The sequence below is a fragment of the Pseudoliparis swirei genome, chromosome 3 (genome assembly GCF_029220125.1).
Source record: "Pseudoliparis swirei isolate HS2019 ecotype Mariana Trench chromosome 3, NWPU_hadal_v1, whole genome shotgun sequence".
Lineage (NCBI taxonomy): Eukaryota > Metazoa > Chordata > Actinopteri > Perciformes > Liparidae > Pseudoliparis > Pseudoliparis swirei.
The window spans coordinates 10442934-10466136 of record NC_079390.1 but is presented as its reverse complement, the minus strand read 5'-3'; the positions used below and the strand labels follow the sequence as shown (position 1 = coordinate 10466136).

The 23203-nt window shown below is 42.8% G+C and overlaps 1 protein-coding gene across 1 annotated transcript; it reads left to right on the top strand.

Moving 5' to 3' along the window:
* The first annotated feature begins 1372 nt into the window (after window positions 1-1372).
* LOC130189906 (protocadherin alpha-C2-like) lies at window positions 1373-23056 on the top strand. Its single transcript, XM_056408915.1, has 4 exons — window positions 1373-4109; window positions 6401-6459; window positions 9358-9443; window positions 18903-23056. The coding sequence occupies exons 1-4, from the start codon at window positions 1572-1574 to the stop codon at window positions 19217-19219; spliced, it is 3000 nt and encodes a 999-aa protein (XP_056264890.1). The 5' UTR covers window positions 1373-1571; the 3' UTR covers window positions 19220-23056.
* The last annotated feature ends 147 nt before the right edge of the window (window positions 23057-23203 follow it).

The window sequence follows — 23203 nt, the reverse complement described above, 5'->3', positions numbered from 1 at the left end:
AACGCGGGGAATTAGTTGCATTTCCTGAAGAGTGAAAATATAAATGAAGTGTAAAGTGAACTCTTGGAATTATCATATAATTGGTCTCCTCATATATATATATATATATATATATATATATATGTGTGTGTGTGTGTGTGTGTGTGTGTGTGTGTGTGTGTGTGTGTGTGTGTGTGTGTGTGTGTTTCTCTGTGACATATTCCATATAGAAAATGAGACCACTCCTTTATGGGGACCACCACGGGCATCAAATACGATTATGTGACCTGACAGTCTGAGGTCGACAGTGATCCATGTGGAGAGAAGGTTGTGATTGTCAATGCTTGCTTTCTTCTGCGCCTTGACCAAATGCTCGCCATGCGGTATAAGGCTGAGCTGCAGAATCGCTACCGGCAAAATTAACCATCACTCGCGACTCCGGGACAGACAAAGGAAGAGAAACATAAGCAGTGCACCCATGAGTCCATGTGTGCAACCACGATGTTGCGCTTTGGGGAAAGGTGGTGGTGTTGAATATTCTGTAGATTAGCCCTGATCTCGCCATATGATCAACAGTGATTCCAGACTAATGTAAGGTACATTAAATCCTTTAGCGACATGTTTGGGTTATAATTTCCCTTTTACTCTGACATTTTTTCCAGCCATGTGCTGAACAGCGATTTATATATAATGAATGACTGGTGTCGCGGCGAATATCCAGCCTATTCTTTGATGACAGTTATGTGACATTCTTCATTCTGGAGGTGCTTCAATATGCTGGTCAGCTCCCAGACCCGACACGGACATCGCAATGGAGGGATGAGGGGAGAGAAATGGGTGTGGAAGGAGGAAGGGGGCTGCGCCACAGTGGAGAGGGGGAGAGCTGGAGTCTGAGAGCGCGCTCGGGTGGTATACCGCCCCTCTAAGGTCAAGTCAGAGACATTCATTACTTAACTTCCGTTTTTTGTTTTCAGAATAAATCCCACATAAATGAACAGGCATACATATGCTGAACTTTCACACACATTCAGTGGTGGAAAATGGCAACACAAACTCAACTAGATGTGGTAAAAGTGTATGCTTTATGGAAAACATATTTCAAGAAACTATGAGATGGGAAGCTGTCACCCCCAGACATTTATTACACCACCTAACTAAAAACAATGACATGGTTTTCCATTTATAGGCTTCATTGACTCAATTATCCTCATCTTCATTCTAATCGAGTAGATTGAGAGGCAAACAAACAAAACTAAAATGTTTATATTGTTTTATTTTGAAAGAAACAAATATTTTCCGGGTTTCTTAGGGCACGTTTCAACAGCCTTGATGGGTTTCACAGCTCCAGCAGCAGGGAAACACACCCGTCAGCAGCGCGCATTGGAGACAAAAAAGTGCATCGCGGACAAAGGGAATATGGGTGCGCTGGAGAGGATTCACCTCAGCCGGGTAATACAATGGAAGAGCCGCGTGTGTGTCATTTACCGGGAGACCGATTAGCCCTATTTGATGAGGTGCTGGGGTGCAAGATACTGCAAACTAAAAAGGCGGAAGGCTTCGTTTAAACCGTCTGCGGATCTTGCGAGCTTGCAATGGCTGTGTCGGGGATATGCAAGTGGAAAGGAAAAACTGTGCCTTTATATTTTTTGATATTGTCCTTATTGTGTGGTCTTTCGTTTGGACAATTGCGATATTCGATTTCGGAAGAACTAGAAAACGGGGCACTGGTCGGGGATCTGGCGCATGACTTGGGGCTGGATATTCGAAAGCTCGCCAGTCGAAAAATTAAGGTAACCTCTCACAGCGGGAAACGGTACGTGATTGTCAATCCCAAAAATGGGAAGCTACTTGTCAATGAAAGGATCGACAGAGAGGCGATGTGCGATTCATCCAACACCTGCCTCATCAATCTGGAGTTGATGGTTGAAAACCCCACCGAGGTGCACCATGTTGTGGTGGATATTGTGGACGTTAATGACAATGCGCCGCAGTTCCCCAGTGATGAGTATCAAGTGGAAATCACGGAATCGGCTTTACCGGGGTCTCGTTACCCAATTGAAAATGCTCAGGACTCAGACATCGGGTCCAATTCAGTTCGTATGTATCAGCTCAGCACAAACGACCATTTCGCGCTGGTATCTAACAAACCCTCCCTAAACACGAAGCACATCGAGCTTGTGCTCAAGAAGCCCGTTGATCGTGAACAGACGCCTTACCACCAAATCATTTTAAGTGCTGTGGATGGTGGGTCGCCGGAAAAAACGGGCACGGCCAAAATCAATATCCGGGTGCTGGACTCGAATGACAATGTCCCCATGTTCGACAGCTCGGTGTACAAGGTGAAGCTGTTGGAAAATTCTCCCAAAGACACCCTGGTGATAAAGCTGAAGGCGACTGATCTGGATGAGGGCACAAATGGAGAGATTTATTACTCGTTCAGCAGCTACACTCCCGAGAGAGTGAGGCAGATGTTCAGCATGGACACAAACACTGGAGAAATAAGAGTGAGGAACAACGTTGATTACGAGGAGACTAATTCCTACGAGATGTACATTCAGGCGATGGACAAGGGCCCCGGGGCCGTGGCGGCACACTGCAAGGTAGTGATAGAGGTGGTGGATGTGAACGACAACGTCCCTCAGATAGTGCTCTCATCCCTATCCAGCCCCGTGAGGGAGGATGCCCGTGCAGACACAGTCGTGGCCCTCATTAGCGTCACTGATCGAGACTCGGGCGCAAACAAGCAGGTGAGCTTGGAGATCCCAGCAGGCCTTCCTTTCAGGATCAAGTCATTCAGAAATTACTACACCCTGGTTACCTCAGCCTTCCTGGACCGTGAGACCACCAATGCCTACAACGTCACTCTGAGTGCTACAGACAGAGGAAACCCTCCCCTTTCCTCCCAGAAGACCATACAGGTGGACGTGGCTGATGTTAATGACAACCCGCCACGATTTGAGCAGACTTCGTATACCGTCTATGTGACTGAGAACAATGCCCACGGCGCCTCTTTGTGTACCGTGAAAGCTCAAGACGCAGATATCAAAGAGAATGCGCGCATCACCTACACAGTGCTCAACGACAACAACCATGGCATCCCTGTCACCTCGTATGTGTCTGTGAAGGCCGACACAGGGGAGGCGTATGCTCTGCAAGCCTTCGACTACGAGTCACTGAGAGAGTTTCACTTCCAGGTCAAAGCCCAAGACGGGGGCATTCCTCCCCTCAGCCGCGTTGCCACTGTCTACATCTACATAATGGATCAGAATGACCACGCACCACTGATACTCAACCCTCCTGGCAACGGCACGCGCTCCTTGGAAACGGTGCAGAAGAACGCCGAGCCCGGCGCCATGGTGACCAAAGTGGTGGCTTACGATGCAGACGCTGGTCCGAATGCCTGGCTGGTGTACGTGCTGGAGACGGCCACTGACCTGGACCTGTTCAAGGTGCACGAGCACACCGGCGAGATCAGGACCACTCGGAGGATCCTGGAGGACAACTCCACCTCTTTTGCTCTCACCGTTTTAGTGAAGGACCATGGGCAGCCAAGTCTCTCCTCCACCGCCACCATCAACGTTGCTGTCATGGAGGTGCCGCCCAAAGTGGCTCCTGACCCCAAGAGGATCATCCGACCTCACAGCACGCTGCTCCTCTCCAACGTGACCCTCTACTTGATCGTGGCTTTGAGCGCCACCACTTTTGTTTTCCTGGTCACCGTGGTGGTGCTGGCCATCGTCCGCTGCCATGCCTACTGCACCCAACCTGGGTCCTGCTCCCCGTGCTGCGTGTCACAGAAGCCCCCTCCAGATGGCGGGAGCAGCAGCGTGAGTGGCGGAGGTGGCGTCGGCCCACCCGGGGCACAGCCTAATAACAATGTGATGCTCCGGAGGGACCTTAAAGTGGAGCCTCACTACATCGAAGTGCGTGGGAATGGCTCCCTAACAAAGACGTACTGCTACAAGACCTGCCTGACGGCCACCTCTGGCAGTGACACCTTCATGTTCTACAACACAGGGCGTCCCATCAGTGGCACCTGGGGCAGCGGCGCCGACCGCTTCTTCACGAGTAACAGTGGATTTGTACGCAGACTGAGCATGCCCGACGCCTCCATGCAACTCTGCCCAGAGGTTTGTCATTCTTCTTCTTTTTTTTACGCTTACCTTTGTGTGGATGGGGATGAATACTCATGTTTACAAATTAGAGGCTTAAAATCAAATTGTATTTAGCTCCAAACAATGTAAGACAAGTGCGTACGTAACATGACATTTCATTACGGTGACAGAATAGCATGCTCTGTGGTAGTTTTTGTCAGTGTTGTTGTGTTTCTGCAGTTTGATCCCCTCCTGCTATGAATTGAATCCTTGCAAGGCTCATTCTCTTTGTTCAGTCCCCGCTCGCCCTGTGCTGTCGCTCAGCCCGCACCACCACTCGCACTGCATTAGTGTCAGGCATGATGCTTCTCAGGGTCCTGTGCTATTTCTGATGATTCAGAGATTTGTGTTATAGTTCGAGGCTGTCATCACATCTACTCTAAGAACAGGTCACGTAGTCTTCGCTACTAGCTCATCCTCTGTGCAAGTGGGTTTGACTGTGTGTGTGTGTGTGCTCGGAAAAACTGTTACACTGGATTCGTTGGGATTAATTGACTCGATCAAAGGCCCCGCAGCACTAGTTGTTGTTGTTGTTGTTGTTGTTGTTGTCGTCTCTGACTATGGGAGAGATATGCATTTAACTTCTGCTATTTCTTGAGCTTAAAGGCTGCATTACTTCAGTGGTGCAAATGTCTCTATGTAAAAGTGAAATGGGTGAATGCCTCTATACCTGCGAGGCCATACCTGGTGATACAGTCACACCTAAAATACTATTTATAGTGCGGTACCATTTAAAAGTATTTCTGTTTTAATTGACATTGTCCCAGTCAAGAAGTCCTGCATCCCCAACATTCAACAATCGTGTAGCCCTTAAATGTTAAATGTTGAAGTCTAATAATTGTATATTAAAGCAACACAGGTTTGACTTTGATTTTGGGGAGAAATGTTCTGCTTTTATGCCGCTGATTTTAGAGAGATTAGTGATTTAAATATTGAATTAATGTCATTTTTATTTTTATTTAAATGCCCCTTAGGTTATGAGTTCATCTCCGAGTGCATCATCTACATGGTCACAGTGACATCCACCAGAACATTAGTCATATGGAAATCTCTTACCAAGACAAGTGTAGCGGTGTAAATCATATTATCCTGCAGCCTGTGTTCCTCAGCCCTGCAAATTAGATTGACTCAAAGAGGCTGGGCCTTCTAGCAGAAAACAATTCTCTCTGAATTGAACTGGGATACATAATGTGCCATCTTTATATCATACACCTGCTACTACTTGAGCAGGTTTATGTCCTAAACACAGCTTTTTGTATTCAGTGTTCTTGAGGTCCACGGTTGAAAGACTTTAGCATCATTCAATGTTCATAATCATTTCATACAGTCAATGCGCGCAGTACCTAGAAATGAGTAGGCATACAGAGGCATAATATATGGCCATGAAAGATGAGCTCATTTAAATACATGTTTCCCCCTAACCAGACTTGTATAGTTCTTTTGAATTTCAAGGCACAATTATGCCATCATCATTCCACAAATATTCATCAGAATCAAGTAAATCTCTAAAGCAAGGAAGATGGAATAACATTAAATCAGCTAGTACAAGAACATAGTGACCATTTAAAATAGTATTGACTCGGATTGAATAGATTTTGATCCACACATTGCACTAAATCCCACACATTTGCGAAACCACATTTGTATACAACCGCCCATCACTCTGGGCTAGTACAGACCAGACCTGTAGGATGCGGTTGCCTTGGCGATGATGGCTCTGGCTTATTGGTTTGCAAAGGCAATAATTTACCGGAGGTCTGCTGGAAGTTGCGAGCACTCAGCCCGGGTTCATCAGGAGCAGACAGATACTCCCAGTTCCACACAAACATGGACACATCGGTTTATTCAAACACCCCGGCACTCAGGGAAAGGTCATAACTCCCCCAGCTCTCGCCTGCATAGAGCCACGGAGTGAGAGACTGCCTAAAACTTGTCAATATGGCTCTCAGTCACTTCTCTTTTTAAAGCCCTTCTATGTCGGTGTGGATATCAATATGTATGTCTGTATGTGTGTGTGGGGGGTAGGGTGTGTGTGTGTGTGTGTGTGTGTGCTTTTGCATTGGGGGACACGACTGCAGTGTTCCTATCACGTCCGGAGCTGGGATGAGTATCATAATTAATTGATGAGGCCATGGCCCAGCCCTGTATCTGATCAAACTAAACTCCTTCACTGTCTCTCTTCCCTCCTCCTTCCCTCTCTCTCTCCACCTCTTCTCCCTCCACCCTCCTGTCTCCTCTCTCTCTACCTCGACCTCTTGGTCTCTCAGCCGAAAGCCCCGAATGCTGACTGGCGATATTCTGCATCTTTGAGGGCAGGGATGCAGAGGTAAGCACTTTTCATCCTTAACTCTTTTGCAACATGTGATCATCTCGAAAAAAAGTTACACCTTTTCATCCAACTCACACTGCCTACACCCAGTCTCTGTTACCACTACAGTGCCCCACCATAATGATTTTTTACCACAGCTGCAATGTATGGGATCTAATTAAATTCAGTTTATTTTGTGTAGAGATCCCTGTCCCAGGACCTCACATCGGATCTCTGAGCAATGACGCATCAGATTTCATACAGATAACGGCATCCTCAAAATGATATCATTAAAAATTATAACAATTAACCGATGCTGCAGATCAGTATGTGCCATGACCAGAAATGGACGATTAGTCAACCCTCAGCATTAGTTTGAACCTCAACCTCTATCCTCTTCCATTGGGAGAGGCAATCCACAGCTCCCATCAGTAGATGCCTAGCACTCCTCCTCTGCAGTGTAATACTATATAGGTCATCTACATTCTGAGCGTTGCTTCCCCCCGTTACAGTCTTTAAGCAGGAAGCATGAAGGACAAATCAGCTGACTATGACCTTTCTCAGATTATCAGATGCACACATGCATCAGTGTCTGCATGCGTAACTTCCCCACACATGTGTGGCTTTCTATGTGCATCTCTATATTTTTGTCAATGAGTCCGACAGCATAGGACAATTTTGGACTTGCGTCCTACTTGTTAATTCAACGGCATGCGTTCTGTTATTCCATATATAGATTCATATACGCCTTATTGCTTGACCAAATCCTAATTATAGAATGACTTCAATATCGTATCCTCATTCGGTACCTGCTGCATATCAGAGAACACTGAAACTTAGACTATCTGACAATTGGAATAAATTGGTAGCTTCTGGCTTCTACGTCCAGAAGTTGTGTTGAAATACACAATTAAGTGTTTTGCTAATTTAACATGGGGACAGCTGGAACGTCAGGGACTAATGAGTTTTACCTCCACATGTCTGAATTTTCATAATTTTATGCCAACAATGCTCAGTTGGGCACTCTTCTGCTGTGTGCACGTTTGATTTAATTGGATATTAGTGTTAATTTCAATGGCGTGGAGGGTATCATAATGTGCATCATGTCATCATGTCACTGTAACATGACATGGATTAACATACATCATCAATGCAATTTGCCGCTGCCATCTCCAAACAGGCAGCATCTGTATCACGCGTAGTCACCAAGATGCTCATGTTGACGCCTAACCCCATCACGCGCAAGCTGTAATTTATCACACTACACACAGCGTCTAGCACCAACTTTACTGACCCACATTCCTAGTGCACTCAATCAGTGTAGAAAACTCTAGTATCTGTGTCGTTAGACTGGCACCTTTGCTTATGGAAAAGATTGAAACCCACACAGCTCAGTGTGTACATGGCCATTTTATATTCATGCCAAATCCCTCTTCAACGTAACACATCAGTGTTTTGCAGTTTGAGGCAGACACTGGCTGTGCTGCATTGCAAAGGCCCCAGTCAGGGTAGGTCCTCCTATACAGTACACGCTCCAACTTCATTATAAATGTATGGGAGGGAATATTTCGTAGGCTGGAAAACTGCACTCATGCACTTTGCTTTGTGTGAATAGTCAGTGATTGAGGAAAATAGGCTAATTCCTTCTCTTGCCGGGAGCCAGATGAGAAGATTTATACCCTTCTTACATCTGTCTTTTAAATATGAAGCTAGGTTTTATCGGGCAGGACGAATAGCCTTATATGGTATTATTGGGGCGTTGATTTTGCTATTTTCCAACTATCATGAATGTGTGCACATTTATGCCCAGGTGGCTTTCATCTTGTAAATCCTGTTCATTTGCACAGTTATCTAAAGTTAGGAGCGTTTGCTGGATCTGATGTGGCACACTGTAGAAAAAAAAGAGCAAAAGATGGTTAAGACAATAATATGGACATTTTCTTACACAAGGTCCAATATTCCAAGCAATAATCTTGACATAGCTACTAAAAATAAATATCGCATATTTAATTTTCCCTTTTGCATTAGTCTGATTAAACTAAAACATCTCCATGAAGCAAAGCTATGTTCTTCAAGCTATTCTTTTCACTATGCATGAGAACAGACTCCATTGCATACACATTATGCAGAATATTGTCATATTCTGAATAAGAGTGAAATATCAGTTTGCATGTAGACATAGTTAGTTCACCTTAACAGTTAAAGTAGAAGGAATTGTTTCTATGATGCCATCTCTTAGTGCGCTGCAGGACCCCTTGCTAAGTCGAATGAAATAGTAGAGGGGAAAAAAGTGCACCTTCTTTTTGAAAAAAAAAGGAATTCAAAAAAAACATCTTAAACTTCACTTTGTTGCCATCCTAATATGTTGTGCATGTGGTGTGAATTATTGATATTTTTTAATTTCTGTGTGGTAGAAGTGTCCTACTTTTTATACACAGAATTATTCAAATATGCAGATGGAACAAGATCAGCTGGAAATACTTAAATACATTATATATGTATCCTAATTGTATATGTAAACAGCTTGTAGAAAGCTTTCACTGTGAAGCAGCTCTGCAGTAGACAGAACAGACCAGCAGTAGACATTGGGATGATGTAATAAGTGACGCAAAACTCTTAATAAGAGAACGACCAATGTTACTCAGGAGCTACTAAATTACTGAAACACACTCAAGGAGGTCAACTTTTGAAAATGTCTTCCTCTCTGCAGTCGAATGCATGTACTTAGAAGAAAAGAAAAATCTGCATTTTCTTCTGTTCCATTACTGCTTCCGTTAACATTTTGAAAATATCTATACTGCGATAACCGCAAGATGTTATGTCCCTAAATAAAGAGTCAATGTTTGGTTCAAAGTCTGAATTAATATTAGATGGGATGTGTCTCACTGAGTCTGCTGAATGTGTTCTGCCTCTTAGTTCGGTCCACATGGAGGAGTCCTCTGTGATGCAAGGAGCCCAGGGGATGCTGGTCCAGAACTGGCCTACCGTGTCCAGCGCTGCAGGTGAGTAGAAGTCGAGCAGTCGGGATAGAGGGAAAAAGCACCGAGCACTGTCAGCTTCGTTGGGGCAACAGTGACAGAGAACATCTATAAATAAAAGGTAACTGACTTTGACTGTTTTACATCTACATTCCTTCGGAAGGCCACTGAGCAAGGTTTCATTGATCTTGCTTTAAAATGTAATAAAAAGGAGAATATGTGAAATGTCTTTATGCAATTTGTAGGCTTCAACTCCAGGCTATTAATTGAAAGGCATGTTCAAGTAGTCACCTGGGATTTGAACCTGTGGTTCCCTGGTTGTGAGTGCCATAATCGGCGGGAAGCCAGCAAGTGTTTTTGTCCTTGTCTCTGCACTTGTGACTCGTGTTACTTCCATTCGATGAAGCTACCCGCTGGCCGGTGATGACAATCAACCCTGGGGTTCATTAAAACAGTAGGATGTGAAAGCTATATGTATATACTGAAGAAAAATATATAATTATTTTGTAAGACGGATCACTTCCCAGGGCACATTAAGAACTACCTTGTTAGCTACATAAGTAAGCATATTTGGCAAAAGTGAATAAGTTGACTATGAATGTTTTTTTAGATGATGTGTGCTCTGTACTACTGCCCTACAATATGAATTATAACCACAGTAATTTGTGTCACGACGGGAATAGGGGGGCAAAAAGGGGCAACAGGGATGGACCCAAAAGCAGAGAGACACGAGGGAACAGAGGGATGATCGAGGGTGAGTTTAATATCCAAAACAAACAACACTACCAGAGCTGGGAAGTCCAAAAAAAGGAGTCACAAAAATCCAAAGAAAACCGGATAAGGCAATTCAGAAGGAACGGTACAAGGGACGCATGGAGGGAAGCCAAGCAGACGAACCAACACTGAGACGGGAGACAAACCAGGTTCAAATCATAAAGGCGGGAAAACATATAAAGGCAAGAAGTGAAGTAAAGAGAGGAAACAAGAGGCAGGGAAATTACAAATGAAGCAGAAAACCAACTAAACAAAACCCAAGACTGTGGCAATTTGGGTCATTTAAAACTCAGAGCTTTTAGGACAGAACCGAATTTGTCTGGATTTGTCTCTCAATCATTCTGGTTTTGGTAACCATGGAACAGTTGGACAATTTGGGAATGTGCTTGCTAGTTTTCTTGGGGATGGTTGGATGAGAAGATGGATTCCGCGCTAATGTCCATATGCCAAATATGAAGCAACAGACAGGAAACAGTTAGCGTAGCTTAGCATAAAGCCTGGGAACAGAGGAAACGTCTAGCCTTGTTCGATCCAGAGATAATTAGAATTAATAAAAAGAGTATCTGCCTACAAGCACCTCTAACTACTTAATCTCAAATCAACACCTTGTCTATCATCTATTATCGACTGTTATTCATTGAGTTTTAAAGGTGCTTGTAGGCGATGGATTTTATTATTTTAAACTTTCAAACAGAGCCCGGCTATCTGGTTCTTCCTACTTTCGGTCTTTATGCTAAGCTAAGCTCACCGTCTCCTGGCTCTAGTTTAACATTTACTACGCAGACTTGAGAGTGGGATCATCCATCTCAACATCATTGCAACAAAGTGAATAGGCGCAAAAATTAAATCAGCGCAACTAAATGCCCATTACAACTACCCATTACACATTCAAATGTGTTTATTGAATTAGATTATATTGAATACCTTGAATTCATGAAGTTTAATTAATTTGTGCTTTTATTTTGGTTCAGATATGGTAAAACTGGGGCTTTGACAGAATTGTGCTTTGAATATCTTCATGATCTCGAATTCCAGTGTGATGTTCATGCCGAGGTGCCAAAAGCCTGGGGCCCTTATGCAGAGCCACAGATAAACAACGGTCTCCTCCCATGAAAGCAGCTGGCAGCATGGAGAGCTGCAAACTGAAAAAGAAAACTATTTATTCATAAGAAATAAGTTGTCCTGAGTGGGTGGAAGCATTGAACATGTGTAGCATGTAGCGCAACACAAGTGTAACTAGAACTGACCTCAGAAATGAACTGTGATTCACAGAAACACTCGCTGGGAGCTCAATATGGTTGATTGGGAAACTTTTGAAACTCCGGTTTAGAAAGTCTCTGCAACATTGTGAGCTGTTCCCTCCTTCCTTCCTTCCTTCCTTCCTTCAGCCAAGCTTCCAGTCATTGATTTCCTGTCTAGTTGCACAAATTAGAACATAGGTAGTGACTAGAGGGTGAAGGGTAGCATCACTGACAAACACTCTGCCAGTCAGTTACATTATATGTCTTGCTGTCGGTGAGTGTATCTCTCTGTGGTAAAGAGAGCTGTACCGGTTCCCAGTATCTACCGGTTTGCTGCAGAGAAATGTGCCTGTTTTATAAAGCAGATGAGAAGCTGTCTCTGATTAATTAAAGGCTCAAATACATTATCTTTAAGCAGAATGCACAGCGTACTGCAGACCTTTCAGGGGTGCATTGTTACAAAAAGGAAATCATTTGTAAGGCATAGACATGTGCTGGATTGCAGGTTGATCCTCTTTAGTATGCATCAAGCCTATCATGCCTATATTTCTCATTTCTGCATGTATTGTCATCATGATGAAGTTGTCTGATATGCTGTGATGCATCTAAATGCGGCATCCTCAAACCGGTGTTTACGTAAGTGACCCGTGGTGCAGATGAGGACACATTTGTCTCATGCCAGAGGGGCTATTATCAGTACTAAGAGAGTGCCCCAAAAAAAGAGATCCGCTAACATTAAAAGCAATTTTGGAGAAGAAGAGCAGAGGAGACGTACAGGGGGATGGAGAAAAAAAAGAAAGAAAGTGAGGTGTGTGGGGGGATGGAGAAAGAGAAAGGTTAAGAGGATTGGCAGGTTCCTGCAGTACTGTTGTTGCTAGGGAACGCCATGTGACCTGTTGCCTGGCAACCCTGTCTAACTGAGAGATTGCTGCAGCAGCCGCACCCTCCATCAGCAGGGAGTGGGCGAGGGCAGTTTCCATGGCAACCGGTCATATCTCTGAATGGATGGTTTAGAGACGGGGGGGTGGGGGGGATTCGGCAAGGGCAGGTATTAGGAGGAAAAAGAGGACACGTAGTAATTTAGAGGAAAGACTGGTTTCGGTGTCTTGTGCAGACACGCAATGCACCGCATATAATTACACGAGCATCAGATGTTGTGCATGTGCCACAAACCGCTTTAGGGATTCATTGTAGATGGAACTAGACAGGAGGCAACACAGTCTATTTTAAATGTCGGACATCAGGTTTGATGAAATGAGGCTTCATACGCCCACATATCTCCACCAGGTGTCATGGCAACCTCCTCATGAGGAGCTGTCTTAACCTGCTTCCCAGCAGTTACACCATAATCCGTTTGCTGAGAAATATAGGCTAATATGAAGCAATGGCAAAGTTACAAATAATCCTCCATGTGAGAGGAACGGCAGCACAGGGGAAGCGAAGCTCTCCGAGCTGCAACGCGACCGGCTCGCTGCCCTTGCACACACACACAGGAATATATCAGATTAAATTGTAATTAACAATGTCGGGGTTTTGGATTTGTCACAGCCAGTGCAGAGAGCTCTGGGATGTCCCAAGACGCGGGGACAATATTCACTTGATTAGACGGTGATAGGTATTTTCTATATCATGTAAAATATCACGGTCAAGGAGGCGAGAATGAACCACAGACCAGCAGTATCTTTGATGGCTTTTGCAAAAGGGGGAGCTCAGTCACACCTGCTCAGAGCAGTGTCGACGTCCAAGACATCCCTCTGAGCACCCCTTTGCTTCAGCCTTTTATTGAAAGCTTAACACACACATACATATCATAAGAGGGAAGTGTAACTGCGGGCTCATCTCTTTCACTTCCATATCGTTTTCACAAGACACGTTTCCGAAGATATGTTCTTTAACCTTCGTGTGGGGTCACAGCAAAGGAGAAACCTCTCCTGGCTGTTTAGTATTAGCTAAGGTCAGCAAGAGCATAACAGACATTTATATCCCCATCAGACGGTACACTACCACTTGACATTTTAGCTCAGTTGGAGACATGCACCACTCCAGCCCTATCAAATGTACACAAGGGCTGTAACACTGTTCAATTAAAGTGTACTCCCAGTCTAGTAGGTTTAATTGTATCTGACTTTAAAAATATATATTATACCTACCAATGCAATAAGTAGGTCGTAACCTATACTATAAGGGACTGGCCCACACCTTTAGATCACCCAATAACCACATGGACAATTTTCTATTGAATCTTAAATTGACTTTAATTTACCGCAGAGGATTAATCATAATGTGTCGGTGAACTTCTCACCTTTTCTCTTTGGCACCTTCATCTGGCTTTGTCTGTTGAAATTTACTAAGCATGTTTATACTTCCCAAAGGATGAGCTCCTTCCGTCGTGTCAGTGCACTCGTTGACCTCGGCACACAGACTTCAAAAACTAAGGGATATATAGTGGCAGGAATTTTGCTGAATATATTTATATTCATATTTATATTCATATTCATATAAAGACCAAACCCCATTTTTATTATAATGGTACATTTTGGCTGCCACCGGACTCAGATTTCTAAGCTATTCGATGGTTGCTACTTTCATTGGTATGAAATGATTAATGTAAACATCATGTTATGGTTTAAAAATACAGGATTATATACAATAAACTGTAATCATGAAATGTAAAATAAGGAAGAAAAAAAAACCTTTGTTAATGACTTTGTTGGTCATCCATCACTACAATACGGTTTAAATTTAATATTCTCAAACTCAACTTCCTGTAAATAGTAGCAACAGGAAATGGTTCATTGTGTACGGCAATTATTTTTCACTGCATTACTGGCTCAATAAGATCATCCACATTCTGCCTCACAGTGTTTCACACATTTCCTTTAACCCACAGGCTGTCTTTTCATATTAATTCAAGCATGTTTTTCCTCCTCCGCACTAGAAGCCACCTTCCTTGCCTAACCATTGAGAGCAATTTAATTGGAATTATTTAAAATGCTAGATTCTCATTCTGAGTTTATGTAATAACCAGATTAAATACAGACAGACCATCAAATGTCATAATCTTCAGAAACAGAGCAGCATTACTGCATTACAGCACTAACTAATGGAAAGATAAACTGATCTGACATTGATTAGTCATTAAATAATCTAAATTGTGTCCGCCAATTAGCAGTAATTGTCTTTAAAAATTGTATAACATAAGATAAAGTTGTAAAAAAATAATGACCTCAGTGGTCATATGTTGAAATAGTTTGTGTTATTGTAGTGGCAACACTATTTAATAGTATAGAGTGTAGATGTAGAAGTATAAACATGTGGGAGGGGATGGGTGGGAATGTACGAGTGGATATGGTTGGTTGCGTGTGTGTACGTGGATATGCATGGTTGTGTGTAGTTGTATGTGTGGATATGCATGGTTGTGTGTATATGTGGATACTGTATGGATGGTTGTGTGTATATCTGGATATGGATGGTTGTGTGTAGTTGTATATGTGGATATGGATGGTTGTGTGTATATGTGGATACTGTATGGATGGTTGTGTGTATATCTGGATATGGATGGTTGTGTGTGTGTGTATGTGGATATGGATGGTTGTGTGTATATGTGTGTGGATATGGATGGTTGTGTGTGTGTATGTGGATATGGATGGTTGTGTGTGTGTGTATGTGGATATGGATGGTTGTGTGTATATGTGGATATGGATGGTTGTGTAGGCGTTTTTTGAGGTGGATGTTTGTGTATGTGGAGATTGGCATTTGTACTCGCGGTGGGCTGGACTCTGGATACTGATACTAACTATTTTTGGGACACTGTTTTGTTGAAAATGCAAAGTAAACATTAAAAAAAAATATATATATCCAGAATCCTTAATGTGCTAAGTATTTAATGTAATTTAAAAATAAATACTTCTGTTTTTGCAATTATAATAAACAAATAATTAATGTGTGTCTGTGTTGCTGTCACAATAGTATGCTGCTGCTTTGTCACCAAGAGAATCAATAACTGACCTCGGCTGATACATTCACAACCTGGATGATTTACAGAGTTAACATACTATTAATTGTCAAGTGAGTCACAGCTGAATAACATGTAACGGCGCTCTGTAAAAAGATGTCCGGTGCTCTTTGTATGCTCTTTGTTCAACAGCCGAGCTAATAGTGTCCATTACATCTGCTCTTATTATACTCTCCACTCAATTTATTCTCATGCTCGATGAGCTCATTCGTCAGGAGGACCCAGTGGTACACTGTGCGCATGGACGGTGAGCATTTTCAAAATAGCGTACTTCCCAATGGGACGGTGGTTTGAAACCATTTCGCCGCTCCAGCAGTCAGAAATAGCCCACAAAGAAAAATCTAAGATATTTTTTTGCAAGTGTTTGATCTAAATAAAATCCGGACAGAAAGTAGGTCAGTGCAGAGGGAACTGGTGTGAGCCTGAGAGCTATGGAGGACTCAAAATGACTTAAGTATAAATAAATAAATAACTCTATTTATGTGTCCACGTATTTCTTCATTTATTTATGTGACATTTACGTGTCCGTATATTCAAATTGGTCAAAGAGCAAGACAGAAGCAATCGATCCCTAGCACTTGGATCTGTAGACGAACAGCGTTTATTATGCATTCTTGTCTGAATTTGAGTTTTCACCCGAGAAGTTAGTGCGACGGGAGTTTGAGGTCCAGGACCTCTGAGCTCCGGGCGCTCGCTCAGCGCTGTGTGGGCTGCCGAGAAGCCTGATCTCGCTCTGGCGCGGCTAAAAAGATATAATTAGGTTTTTTTGAGGGAAAAAGAGCACAACGAGTTTATTATTTACTAATTGTATTCTGTCCAGGAAAAGCTACGAGACGTTGTATATTTATTATCGTTTATTAGCCCTCCGCAAACAACAAACAAACACCGCAACACATTCTACGAACAGTTGATGTCACGCATGGTGAAAGAACAAGAGACCCAGCCCCGAGAGTCTGGGACTCAAAACCAGACTCCAAAACCAGACTCAACCCGAACAAAAGAACACGAGTCTGTACTCAGTGTTCTTGGAATTGATAACGGGCTGAAGTCAAAAGCTGTCGAGGCTAACTCTGCTAACGGTGAGCTGAGCGAGTCAACTTCAGCGTAGACAGAGGTTCGACCGCCCCAGCTCATTTGAATATAGCAGCGTGTCTGCAAGACCCGCCCACCATATTTCTCTCTCTCTCTCTCTCTCTCTCTCCCTTATCTCATCCTCTTTCCCAATTCTCTTCCTGGCATATTTGAACTTTTGACCTCAATAGCTAAGTCTTCTTTTTACTTCATATAATCATTTTTCTATAAATAGACGTTTTTTTTATCCAGTATATTTTGTCTCTCTATCTTTTTCCTATCACATCCATGCTCGAGCACGAGAGGTTGAATCCCTGTCTCTGGCCTCCTGTGAGCGAAAGATTAAACTGCTGCCATCATGCACATACAAATACAAATCACACTGCCAAGTAGGGTTGGGTACCGAAACCCGGTGCCAATACAACCGGTATTACCCGGACCGAAACGCAACGCACATTTCGGTGCTTCTTTCCGGTGCCTGAGCCGATTGAAATTGAAAAAAACTATTGTTGTGAACTTCTCTGGTGACTCCGCCCTGTCAGCAGGTTACGATAGCCGATCATATAACTTTGACAGCGGAGGCGTGGCCGTGTGTGACTGCGTGAACCCGTGTGGAGCACACCAGCGTCAGGCTGGACGCGACGGGAGACGTCACGGTCCCCCTGAACACGTGGAGACCGATGAATAAAAGAGCAGCCTGAACTCAGATTAGTACCGTAACGTTGATTGCAAGTCTTGCATTCATAAAAGTAGCCCAAGAAATAATAAATGAGCCATTATAACCATGCTTAAGCTAGCTCGTAGCTAGCGTTAGCTCGTAGCTAGCGCTAGCTACGAGCTCTGAGCGTGACAGTCTGCTAGCAGATGTGTTGATGTACAGCGATCCCGGCTGTTTACCCGGTGTTACCGGGAATATAATGACGGAGGAATAAAGACCGTGGGGCATCACTTTGTTTCAGTGTAACTCTCGCTGTCAGAAGCAAAACTTTATTTGTCACGTGTCATCTTCAGTACCTCTGATTGGTTGTTCTCTTTGCCCATCAAAACAGTGACAGGATTAACCCTATAAAGTCTGCACATGACAATACATATCACATCATATAATGGAGAACATATATTGTCTATGTTAACAGTCTGATATCCGTTGTTTGTCAGTGCTCCGTGATAACGGCTTCTACAGGGAATATGGCCAAAGAGGTTTTTAATGTCCTCATTGTGCGTTTTTAAAAAAAAGTATCGGTTCAGGCACCGTTTAGGCACCGGTATCGTTTTAAAAGTACCGGTTTAGCACCGGTATCGGAAAAAACCCAAACGATACCCAACCCTACTGCCAAGTTGAACATCTCCTGGTTTAAAGGTTAGCCCCCTTCAGTGTTCCCTTCTGCGGTCTCGGCTGAGTTGCCATCCAGAAAATATCCTCTCCCTGTGGCTATCGCTCCATTGTCAGGCTATTGCTCTGCACGCTTTTGCTTGATTTCGATTATTCCTGCCATGTCTGATTTTATGAACATCTCAAAGAGCAAATAATATACTGTATATATACTATAATATATAAGGAACAATGCATGACATGCATGCCAGTTATTGAAAAAAAGACGAATGATTATAGGAGTAAAATGTTTTGTTCAGCTTTGTTATCCCTGTTTTTAGTCATTGACAGCAACGATATACGGAGGTCAAATGTCGTCACATATTTCTGAATGTAGTGGGAGTTCATCCCAGGAAATAAACCAACCGGGACTGCTAAACCTTTTTTGAAGCATTCCTATCAGATGATATTCCATTTCTAAATGTGTTACTGGAAGTCTCTGGCAATAAACTGAAACATTCTCACTCTGACAATGCTGCTCAATCAATCCCCAAACACTTCACACATAATCATCTGTGTTAATTGGCAGGAGCGAACACTTTTAAAACAATTAGGATATGTACACACTTACGTTAAAGCTTCTGATTCTGTTTTTGCAAATGATTCACGACGAGTGAGGAAATAGCAACGGAACAACCCTTTGGAAAATCCAAATCCATGTCAGAAAGGACCGTCCTGCTTCCACCACTTCAATCAAAATATAAATTGGGTTCATTCTGAAATCGATACTTATAGAGATTATTCATTATTTTGGGAAATAGTCTTATTTGCTTTCTTGCGGAAAGTTTGATGAGAAGATCAATACCACCCTAGATGATAAATATGAAGCTGGAACCAGCATCTGATTAGCTTAAACAACTACCATATCTTCTTTGTTTAACATGTACAAAAAGCATTGATCAATTCCAGAAGAAAGTGACTCGCCTACTTCCCTTTGACATCGAACTGTTCCGTTGACGAAGTCGATTGAATGAATGTATTTTACAGGATTTTTTTTTCTCGTACCTGTGTAGATGGAGATGGAGGGGAACTTTCACCCCCGGTGGGCGCTGGAGTCGACAGCAACAGCTGGCACTTCAGATACGGCGCCTCGGGACAGGGCTACTGCACTCCTCAGCCCCTGAAGCCTGGAGAGATCCCTCCTGGAGCCTTCATCATCCCCGGATCCCCAGCCATCATTTCTATTCGCCATGACGCCGGCCCTGTGGACGACAAGGGTGACTTCATAAGCTTCGGCAAGAAGGAGGAGGCCAAGAAGAAGAAGAAGAAGAAGAAGGACAAGAAAGACAAGAAGGATAAAGGAAAGGAGGATGACGGTGGGGATGATTAGAGGAGAATGGGTGACTTGAAAACAGAGCTACCAACAAACTACCATTTCAATTACAGAGCCAGAAAAAACAAAAAGCCAATTGCATATTGTAGAACCGAGGGAGCCTCCTTGCACCATACTTCCATTGACATTGTACAGTGGCCCACCCCTCATTAGACGAGGCCTGGCTCCCCCGCACTTGCAATACAAATGTTTCTATTTCTTGGCTCATTTGGCCCGTAACTTCCCCGCCTATAAAAGGTAAACAAATGCTCCTAGTTGACAGACTTCATCTAAACGTTGGACCAAATTAAAACAGAGGGTTTTATTGGACACAATTTGCCTTTCTGCAATTTGCTGACCCCCCCCCCTCTCCCAGTTTGTATTATGGAAACAAAAACACCTGAGAAGGTGTACTATTTGTATATGACCATTGTCAGCTGAGGCTGCCTGTGTTGGCATTTCTGTCTTTATGCAGCCCACCCATCCTTTTTGGCTTTAAGTGGAAGCCAAAGTCAATACAATGAAACCGAGGCTTTTGTCTTCAGTATTATGGAGGCCTTGTAGAAATTCAGAAAATGTGGTCTTTTGAAAAAAAAAAAACATTTTTAAAAAAGGAAAAAGGTCACAGCCTACAGTATATGTACCATGAAATTGCCACCTTTTAAGAGAAAGGTGGCTGAGAAAGGACCTCATTCAAATAAAGAGCTCTGTTTCAGTGTACTATAGCACATCGCTGAGGCGGAGGACCTGGACTGGGTTGTACCAACTATGCGCAAGTTTATTCCCAGGTTAATGTATAAAGAAGTGGCTTCATAACTGCTAGTTCATTTGCAATTAGCAAATGACTAAATGTTACTGTACCATGGGTGGCAAGGGGGGATTTCTACGTCTGTAACTAGTTATTTCAGAAGAGTAGCGAGTTAGCGAAAGCATTATTTTGCTGATGGATATCTCTCACATGGATTTGTAGGTGATCAGATTGGCTTAGAAATTTGAATTGGTAAATAGAATCCATATTTGACTCTTAAAGGTCAATTCTAATGTATGCATGTTTAAGTTCATTCTCTACAAATATACAAAGGATACTTTAGGTCACTGCTAATATTTTCCAAATCAGATCCTTGTCTTGAGAGCTCAAACTAATTTGCAGAGACGTTTTCACATAAAGAAATCCAGCAGTCTTATTGTTGTTAAAGTGATACTTTCTATCACAATCTGATTTGTAGTTGTCCTTGACAACTGCACTGCAATATCACAATTGCGTAACTGGGTTTGAGTTTAAGACAGATGTGATGAATTATGTAGAACAAACTAATCTCAAAATGTTGATTTGTACGTTGTGTGTTGTATGTAATTGAAACAGATTCAGCTTGAAAGAAGACACAAATTGGAAAATGGTGATGTGTGATTTGTAGAAAATGGGCAGAAACATCCCAAATAATCGATATAGTCCTTTAGGTTGCAAAATGGCATGGAACTACTCAAGAAGAAGTAAAAAACACGCTGTGTTTTAAAAAAAAGAAGAAGAAGAAGAAAAAAAAGAAATCCTGCTTTACTGTTAGTGAGTGTGACTTTGTATCATTTGCACCTGTTTTATTGCTTGCTTAAGTATTTAGTTGTTACTTAAGGTTGCGTTGTAACAGATTTGTGTGGTGCTACCGCTTGTGTTTTAGCAATGCGTGAATCGGGATTAGTGGCGGTCTGGGATATAACTGGGGAGCTGATGCAACCTGACCTTGCCTCTTCTCTTGGAATATAGCACAGGTCAACAGGGTCTTAATCCCTCTTTGATCAGCAGACCCAGTCTGACACATGTATTATTGTGTATACAAACACTGACTCTCTCTCTGCCTCTTATTCACACACACACACAGACGAACAGAAAATAAAACATAAAGATAAATGAAACAAATACACGCCCCTTTCGGAAAACTGAATATGGGAGTGTATTATTTGGCCGGGACACAGGAATGTTGCTCGTTGCTTCATTTCTGTTCAAGCCTGATCGCTCTGCTTCTGTCTTTGAATGTTAAGTAGTTGTTCTTCCACCACTGCCTCGACTGCTTCAGTGCTTGTAGGATGTGCTTGCCCTCTACTCCCGTTTCTTCAGATCAACATGGTCGGACAACATATTTTATGTCACTCTCCTGCAATGAACTGTGCCGTCGTAACGTGGTGACATTCGTGTCTTTGCATATTTACACAGAGAAGACACACAGACACACATACACACACGCATATACCGTATACACACACAGCGCACGGCATCTATTCGTGCTTAACTTCCACTGAGGCGCTTCAGCCAGAGTGTCTCCTCCGATTCCTCATTTCCAATTCCTCATTCTCGAGAGCTCGGCCGACTCTCGAGTGTTGCATCTTAAGGACCTCTGACAAGTTAGCATAAATCTTTTTTGTGCTGTAGTGGAGAAAATTAAAGGAGACGGATGGGCCAAAGAGAAGTCATTGAGGTGTATTGTGCAGCTACCAATGAAAGAAGAGGAAGAACAGCTTAGTTGGGCAGGTCATTAGTCTTTTGACTGAGCAGAGGTGTTCCCGTGTCAGCCATTAGTGGTGACTGATCAACTTGGGTCGGCTAAAACCACTTACAAAAAAAGTGCAGGGCCGTTAAGCAGCAGAGAAAGCAGGTTGACTTGGGGTTGGCTTTGATTGGTGGGGGAGGGTCCACCTAGGGATTAATTAAAGTAACGTTAACCGCAAACAAAGATCAACACAAGTCAATAATCCTAGCTTGCAATACCTTTTAAACTAGACAATGTTGGGCTTAATTGCTGCACAGAAACATCATAAATAATCCTGCAGGGGAGAAATGTCCAGATTGCTGTGGCCCACGTGTGACGTGTGAAATGATCAGCTGTATTTGGCCTTGGCATTGTGAAGCCCGTGGCGAAGCGGGGTAGAGAAACAGCATCTCGAGCAGTAGATATTGAAACGGCATCATCGTGATGCAAAGTGTCATGACCTGTCACCTCGGTGTTCCTTTTTTGTGTCAGACCATCCTCTGACCAGCTACAGTAGGGTTATATCGGTGCTGCTATCGGGCTCCATCCATGCCACGCACACGTGTGTTTGCCCCCGCCCTGTCCTTCAGGTGTACTTCTGTGCTCTCAGATCACCAAGTGGCTGTTTGCATGTTATAAGCAAAGGAAACAGATACTATATAGATATTATATATACATAGATATGTTTTTCCACTGAGAAATGCGGATCGGATTACATATACATCTGATACACGCTATCAAAGACAATACGCACACATTGAAAGTTCCACACTCATACAGACATGCATACATATACGCTACTGCGAACAGTCATTTGTGGAAAAACCGAAAAGAATCAAATTTTTTATCCTGTTAAAAAAGTGTAATCTTCTAGATATACATAATGATATTGTGTTATGCGATGAGATGCTTTTTCAGTTTTTTACCCTTATGATTTTCATAGATAAGAAAAAAATCCATAAAATTCTGTTAATCTTTGAAATGATGATCAAACAAACACTATTGTGAAATAAAATCATTTACTCACCCTCCATATCTATATCCCGTGAAGAAGAAGAAAAAAAACGGAAAAAGAAAAAAAATCTAAATAGATAGAATGGTATAAAAAATGAAGTTGATGTATTCTCTGCTTGTGTAAAGTGAATGTTCCTCAGTCGATGGGCGTGGCAGTGAGTGGCACATACCAGTCGACTGTGACAGTGCAGATCTGTTAATAACTTTTGTTGTACACCTGCTTATCATTGTAAAGGTGACCATAGTGATTATTATGATTTCATCAATCTGGTAATGTGTTTTGTTAATAAGTCACAAATAAAGTTTTTATTAAATATCTTAATATCTCAGCTGAGTTTGGACTTGATTTCAACCAACAGTGGTGTTAATAACGATGAGAGGAGAGCTTCTTCTTTGTTTTCAGCTTCCTGCCTGCAGCTTTCTATAATTCGAGATGTTTCACTCTTCATATTCTTTTGGAGAGATATTT

What these genes read in the sequence shown, in the direction of transcription:
- LOC130189906 (XM_056408915.1), top strand. Translation starts at nt 1,572, where the DNA reads ATGGCTGTGTCGGGGATATGCAAGTGGAAAGGAAAAACTGTGCCTTTA. An exon ending in CCATGCAACTCTGCCCAGAG is followed by an intron (nt 4,110 to 6,400) that starts GTTTGTCATTCT and finishes TTGGTCTCTCAG; the next exon opens with CCGAAAGCCCCGAATGCTGA. An exon ending in TACCGTGTCCAGCGCTGCAG is followed by an intron (nt 9,444 to 18,902) that starts GTGAGTAGAAGT and finishes GTACCTGTGTAG; the next exon opens with ATGGAGATGGAGGGGAACTT.